The sequence below is a fragment of the Heloderma suspectum genome, chromosome 5 (genome assembly GCF_057233095.1).
Source record: "Heloderma suspectum isolate Gila_16-S chromosome 5, 16-S_ref, whole genome shotgun sequence".
Lineage (NCBI taxonomy): Eukaryota > Metazoa > Chordata > Lepidosauria > Squamata > Helodermatidae > Heloderma > Heloderma suspectum.
In genome coordinates, this window is record NC_139462.1 from 32,484,856 (window position 1) to 32,492,435 (window position 7,580).

The 7,580-nt window shown below is 43.9% G+C and overlaps 1 protein-coding gene across 3 annotated transcripts in view; it reads right to left on the reverse strand.

The window, feature by feature from the left end:
- LOC146343739 (alcohol dehydrogenase 1-like) overlaps window positions 1-4,135 on the reverse strand; it is a 35,633-nt gene extending 31,498 nt beyond the window's left edge. The window contains exons 1-2 of one of the 3 annotated variants that reach the window (XM_084855699.1): window positions 4,040-4,135; window positions 2,252-2,319 (exon numbers count right to left, since the gene is read on the reverse strand). In XM_084855699.1, the coding sequence (XP_084711825.1) occupies window positions 2,252-2,287 (36 nt within the window). In that variant the 5' untranslated portion in view covers window positions 2,288-2,319; window positions 4,040-4,135. Of the gene's footprint in view, window positions 1-2,251; window positions 2,351-4,039 lie in introns of all 3 variants that reach the window. The other 2 variants (XM_084855700.1, XM_084855701.1) reach the window with 2 other exon arrangements.
- Window positions 4,136-7,580: the final 3,445 nt, after the last annotated feature.

The following is a 7,580-nucleotide window of genomic DNA, read 5'->3' on the forward strand; positions in this document are numbered from 1 at the left end:
TCAACCAGTTGGGCAAATTTAGCCTGGCAGATTCCCTACCATTGTGGAGATTAGCTGAGTGGTAGCTGTCCTCAGAGATGGCTATGGCTAGACTGTTCTGGAAGGGGGCTTACCTTTCTCTTCCCCTCTCCCTAAGGAATGTGAAAATGAGTCTGGATCAAAAACGACAGAAGCAACCTAAGTCTGTGTGTACTGCAGGAAGTCAGTCTGTTCAGGAATTGGACTGGAAAAGGAGGCAGACGTACTCTCTGTAGGAAATCTTATCTGACTCTAGCTTCCCCCCTAGATATCTGATGGAGAACAGGAGTCTGTTGGTGTGTTAATGCTGTGGACTCTCATCTTGTGCTTACCCTGTATATATGTATAAATAAAACTTACATCCTAAAAATACCATACGTCTCCAGTGACCTCCTTCTAAGGAAACTCAGCCCCGAGTAAGTGCTGAAACTCCTGAAACTGATCACCCTTCAGAAGTGGGGTGCACATGCATGACAATATTAAAGATGCACTAAAAATGAGAACAGTATCTTACAGAGAACTTCCCTATCAAGAAGCCCACAATACACAGAACAATGTGCATTAGTCATGATAAATAAAAGGGTGGGGTTTTTTTGCATGTTCATTTGTGATCCAAGGTTAATGGGACATTTTGTTCTGAATCACAGACTTTCTGCGCTGTTTTTCCTCTGACAAAGAGTTTTGCTGAATCAGTTTGCTGTAGCCTCTGGTTATGTCTTCTGTGTTACACATTTTATACAGCAAAGTGATACTAATGCAGGCCCACGACAAGTTCTCACTTGCATTTGACAAGGTTTTGCAAGGCCTTTCAAGAATGTATTCTAAATTCACTACTGTCATTTACTCCTCACAAAATGAAGAGACTTAGATGTTTTGTGCCAAATATACACAAAGATGGGAATGCTTCAAAAGACTGAGCCGACGTATGGTGGCCAGGTGTCCTACTTTACAGAGGACACCACTCTATTTTGGAGAACTGAGGACAGTCCTTTATTTGAAGGTATCCTCTATTTGATGGGCTGCCCAGTCCAAGTCTGGTTTAAAGTCAAAGAACCATAAGGAGGGACAGCCGGTCAGGCCTTGAAATTGCCCATCTGCAGTTAGCATCTGGACAGCAGACTGAACAAGCTGACACACAGGTCACCTGGACAGTCTTCTCTACTATGGTGAGTGGGATTGTATGCCTATTTAAAGTAAAGTTATCATTTCTAAATTTGCACCTGTACATATACACTTGCATGTGCAACTGTTAAGCAAATGGGTGTCCTCTTTTTTCGTGATGCTTTTCTTTTTTGGCACTGCTTAAGTGGCCACCCTAAGCCAATTCTGTTCTCAAAAGCCACTGGTGAGGCCGTGAACCTGTTTTCTGAGTTGCATTGCTTCACAGACTGCAGATGGGGGCTTTTTTGAATGCTCTTCCACATAAAACAGTACTTGCATGTAGAAATCTGGCATCTCAGGGCAGAGAAGACCTCCTCCCTGACACCTAGTCTTAAATAACCTGTTCTATCCCCCCACCCACCCACCGGCTATGTGATGAAAACCCTTGAAGTTTGAATAAACAGAGATCAGCTTTGCAGGGGAAAATGAAGTGAGGCACTCTGAATGTGCTTCCAGAGTTTGTGAGGGTGAGATCCATTGGTTCCAGATCTGAAATCTGCTGGCACAAGTCACCCTGAACATTCCTTTTTGTCAGGGCCGGTCCACCCATGAAGCAGGGTGAGGTGCCCACATCAGGGAGTGGAGAGGGAGGAGCAGTGAATTTTGCTCCCCCCCCCATCCCTTTCCTTTCCAGGGGAGCGCACTGCCACAGACTCCAGCAGATGCTCTGAAGAACCCCGCCAGCTGCTCTCCTACAGTGGTATTTGCCATAGTGAGAGAGCAGCTGGCAGGGTTCTCTAGAGCAGCCACCTGCCCTCTTCTTCCTTCGTCATAGGCGCCCAGAAGAAACAGCCATAAAGCGCTTATGAGACCCACGCAAACTCCTGCAAGAGCCCCGTGGCCACCTCTTCAGGCTGCCTGGCTCTCCACAGAGCTGACCTAGTGGCGGCAAAAGTAAAAGGAAGGGTGAAGGAGGCACATCTTCTGTCTCACCTCGGGTGGCGAGCAACCTTGCTCTGGGTCTGCTTTTTGTACATTATGCTGGAAGCACCAAAAGAGGAATGCAGCACCTGCGCTTCCCCTCCGCACACTTAGTTAATGTGCAAAGCTGCTCCAAGATTCAGTTACTTACCTGTTTTGTATGATGGAGAACGTTGTGCATGGTCATATCCTTACATCACCAGAGGGCGGCCACTTAGGCTTTGCCAAAAAAGAGGACAAAAGAGGACACCTATTTGCATACACACACACACACACACACACACACATCGGGAAAGAATTACTATAATTTAAAAAGAACACAGCTGACCATAGTGGGGAGACTGTGACCAGTTGACCCCTGTGCCTGCTCAATCTGCTGTTGTTTGGATGCTAACTCCTGATGGTCAACTTCAAGGCCCCTCCTCTGCTCTCCTTCCTTATGCTTCTTTATCTTTAAAAAAGATTTGGCCTAGAAAGCCCTACAAATATAAGATACCTTCAAACAGAGGACTGCCCTCTGTAAAGAAGGACACACAACCACCCTACACTAGATGCTTTGAATGAAATCACTATGTCTGGATTTGGTCCTGTAGGCCCGAGAGTGACAGGTGATGGGACAGTGGCAAAAAAGCCAGGGGTCACCATTTAGGCCAGCATCGGCATGCTGGGGCCCACTGGGGCGAATGCCAGTCACTGTCCCGTCCTTTCTTATTTTTAAAACATTTTATAGTCACTTGGCAGCCCAGCGGGCATATACATGGTTACAGACACTCATTTTGTTATTTCTATTTTAAAAATATATTATACTTTTCCATGACAAAATGATGCTTGTTCCCATGTTTAGCATCCGGACAGCAGAAATAACTCCGTTTTATTTCTGTAGTCATGATGGTGCAATGGTTTAAGCAAATTAAAAATGTGAAACTGCACATGCTCAGAGTATTCCTCCTTTCTCTCTTTTTGAAAATTACGGTTGGTAAACAGTTTCGGTTTGCTGTCTTGTTTTCATTCTGATGTATCGGGAAGGAACGTAGAAGCAGTTGTAAAGCCTGGAATGGGGGTGGGGAAATGTTAATTGTGTGCTTCACAGCTGAAGTAATACCCTTTGGCCATCTAAAGGAGGACCCCCATTAGAATATTAAATCCAAGGTCTAAAATCACCCAGCCTCCATATACTGAATCTTATGGTAATTTATCTGGTTGTGATACCCCCATTTCCAAATCCTGCCATCACTGTTCTTTTTTTCTCTCCTATCTGAATTTTTGTTAACAGGACCTCTAGGACAGGCCACTGACACATGGCATAATAATATTCATATGCAACTGCATTATGCTTTAGACCAGGGGTGGGCAATGTGCTGTCAAATTTGGCAGCTGCAAAAAAGCTGCCAGTTTGCTGTTAAACTAGGTATACAGGGAATTTGGACCATTAGACGTTGCCACCCCTGCTTTAGACTAGTGTTCAAAGTGCTGTACACGGTAACCCTTATAACAACCCTGTAAGTTAGGTCAGTATTATTATGCACATCTTTGTAGGTGGAGCATGAAAATACGGATTTGCATAAGGCAACCTAATCACTTCTTGGCCGAGGTAAAATTTGAACCCAGGATCTCTGGGTGTACCATTCTAACTCTTACACACTATACAACATCAGCTCTCAAGCTTTGTCTGAAAAGTACTGCCTTTATTCTCCTTCCTTCCCTCAAGCAGGTTCCCTTTTTGAAACCACAAGCAGGGGATAAATCTTTACAGCTCCATCTTTTGCAGAACGAAGTAAAATCTGCACCAGTAAAACTCACAGTTCCCTAGGCAATGGGCAGTTTTCAGCACTTAACAGTAGTTCTTTTCTCTTGGAAGTGATCTAATATCTGCACACATGGAAATTTTTGACATGTGCTGTTCAGACAGATTTAGAGCCATAAGAATGCTCTTCCTTACCTTCCCTGCAGTCGCCATGTGTGTTGGGATTCCTGCTTTAAGTCTATCCAAACTCCTCTACAAAGGACTTTCCCTCTTGCCGATCACTTTGGCTCTGGCGACAACACAGACTTTTCCCTCCTTCCTGTACAACACATACAATGTTTAATCTACGATAGGTCAGCTGAGGAAGGGGAGGACCCATTTGTAGCTGCAGTATAAAGTTCTGTACTGCCTCCCAAGTATTTAGCTCAAATGGATCCCCCCCCCCCTTGAGCAGCCATCCAAAGTCAAGTTCTATTAAGAGCTAGAAGCAGGATAAAAAGAAAAGAAAGAAAAAACACATGGCTCAGTTACAGATTTTCTAATTTGGGACTTGTACATACTAAAAAGAATCACTCTGATTCATTATCACTTGCTCAAATGATTTATGAAAACATGGAGCATAATCCCACACAGTGCATTTACACAAGTGCTAGGGGGGATAAAGATTTTCCAGAGGCATAAAGCAAGGTGTAGAGAGTCTTTTAAAGTCAAAATTGGGAGAGTGAAATTCCACTGCATGTCCTTGAAGAATAGCTGTTGGGCCCACCTCATCTTTTACACAGCAGTCGTTGTTTGCCCTGGCAAACACATACTAAGTAGTAGTTTCCTACAGTAAACATGTAAAGGACAGACCAGAACCAACTATATGTTTGACAGGACACTCAACAGAGCTCCTTCTGATGGTCTCCCAGCCATGGGCTTCCCTGGCGGCAGCACTGGATGACTACCAGCCTCCATTTTCAATGTCCCACAATGCCTTGCAGTGATACTATGCTGATGGCATTATGGGAAATTTAAAACGACTTCCCCCAGACCTGGACACTTGGTGCGGGGAGTTTACAGCAGACACCAGTGGGCATCATTGGGGTCCTGAGGCAGCTGCCCAAAGTGCTGGGTCTGGTTAGGAGCAAGCTTATTCCTAAACATCCAAGAAGACATACTGGAATGCCCTGATTGACTGGGCCCCTAAATTACATGTCCACTGCCCATCCCAGCAAGACATTAAGATTTTGTTGTTACTGGCAATTGCTGTACAAAATGGTTTTTTGCATGCTGAAATAGGATCGACTGCAAATTGATACAGTATGACCTCAGTGAGAGGTGGGTCATGGCTGATACGTTAATTTAGTTGGTTTGTACTTTGCTGGAGAGGAGACAGATATGTTGAAAACAATATGGAGGAGAAATGTCCTGTGGACATAAAAATGAAATGCTCAGTTTTTAAACAATGGATGTTCATAATTTTTTTTTAAAAATGGTTGAAGAAAATTGTGGAGTCGAATTCTTTTTCACCAATAGGATACTACTGTATTTTATGTAATGCATTTTTAATTTATATAACTAAAACTGAATTGTTAACTAGAATAGAATGGTGATGCATGGTGTGGTGTATTTGTAGTAGGTTACTGCCTGATCCAAGACATCATGGTTGATTCACTGTATCGGTTTTAGTTTAATTACTCCATTGCATCAACATATGACTAAAACAGTAGTTATGAAGCAAAAAGTAGTAATGATACCAGCATATGTTGTAGCAGGTATTGTTCCTTTTCTAAGATAACACTTTCCACCCATAGATTTTATAGCTACTTGTATTTTTTTTAATGTGCTGCCCAATTACTCAGTTGTACATTTTGGTCAATTTTTTAAAAATGAATTAATCTGATTAATCAATTACATGTTGCAGCACTAGTTAAGAGCATACACTGTGAGCCAAGGAGCCCTGCGTTCAAATGTCTTCACAAAGTCACTGGGTGCCTTTGGCAGGCCTCTATGTTTCAACCTCAGTCCCCCTGCCATCAGTGGCCTACAATGCAGGGATGTTGTAAAGAGGATATGAAACACTTTAGGAACTTAGGGAAAAAAACTCTCTCTAAATACTAAGTATTACTAACTAGCTGTCTTTTCTTTCTGCCTGATGCTTTGAGATGATGTGTCACTCATCCCATGCTTTAAAACTGCTTCTGCATTCCTGATACATTACAAGAGCAACAACAAAACTGTTTGCCAACCCCAATTTAAAAACAACTCTTGAGCATGTGCAGTTTTGCATGTTAAAGTCACTTAAATCATAGCACCATCCTGCTGACCTGCCATTCTTTGGGTTGTCATCTTCACACACACACACACACACACACACACACACAGCTCTGTGCTTTGGACCAAGATCCAAACCTAGCTGAACCACTGCAAGTAAGCATGCCACAATCTGGATTGGGACCATCATGCATGGGTTAGGAAGGTTTAAACCTTCTCCCCCACCCACTTATTTTCTGAAATTTGCTGAAAGAAGCACTTAATTGAGCCTGTGTTTGGGGGGGCTGGGAGCCCGTTGATTGGGCAGTTAATAGACTATATGCTACTTGCACATAGTCTCTCCTCCTCCCCAATCTCCAGAGGCAGAGGCTGCCTGCCTGCGAAATGTGTATGCACGGTTTGTTATGAACGTCTACACGCAAGCAAGTCCTATGTGCTAGTCACGCACCCTCCTCCCCAGCTCTGCGCTCTCTGCTCTTCCTGGCTTGGGAAGCCTGCTTTAACCCTCCCATCTACTGCCCCAGTTGTTAATTTGCAGCGCGGATACTGCGCAGCTCCTACCAAGCAAACAATGGAATCGGTGCCATGTAGATGTGGCCTAAGGCTCTAAGATTTTGCAGGACTGGCTTTGAAGAAAGGGGCAGGGGGATGCAGCTGTCTTTACAAGTGGCTTCATGGTGTGCCGGCAGAGCGGATGAGTGAAATGAACAGAAGAACTGAGCATGCTCAGATGTTCTTACCCTGACATTCACTCATCAGCACGTGTACACCATGAGATGTCGAACAGCTTTTTTCCTCTCCTATTTTTCCCCCATCGGAGCATGCTCAGTTCTTTCGTTCATTTCACTCACACACTCTGCCAACACATCGCAGCCTTGAACACGCTCTGTGAAGCTGCTTGTTAAGAAGCTGCATTCCCCCCCGCCCCACCTTCTTCAAAGCCAGTCCTGTGAGAGTCTTAATTAGAGTCTCGGTTAGTGAGATAACATCAATTAGCACAGAATCAAAACTTCAAGGTCTTGCCCAGGGATCATGGGCCTCTCACCTTTGACCAGAACAAGTTAAAAAAAAGCATAGGTAGTGAGGACTCATGTGGGCTGCTGTTTCGCTTCATTCTGTTTGCCTTGCCACCAGACCCAAGGCTTTGGGTAACTATGGGTCCCCTTGGACTCGTAGACTTCAGAACTTAGAACTATTTTAGAAGATAGAACTTAGAATTATTTTCATGTCTTTGATTTTCACTTTCACCTTCAACCCTTCACATGCCTAGTGGAACTACAGTAATGCTTTAGCTTAGCTGCTATATTCAAGTAATGTGCAGGAGGAGGCAAAAGGAAGAGTGAACAATTGTTTAGCATGTTTACGTTTACGTTTAAACTGCAAGAGGAGGAGGAGGAGTAAACCGCAGTAGGATAAATAGGAGATGTCATAACGTTAGAAGCTCAAGTTGTTATCTTGCTAGTTAAATGCATAGTACCAG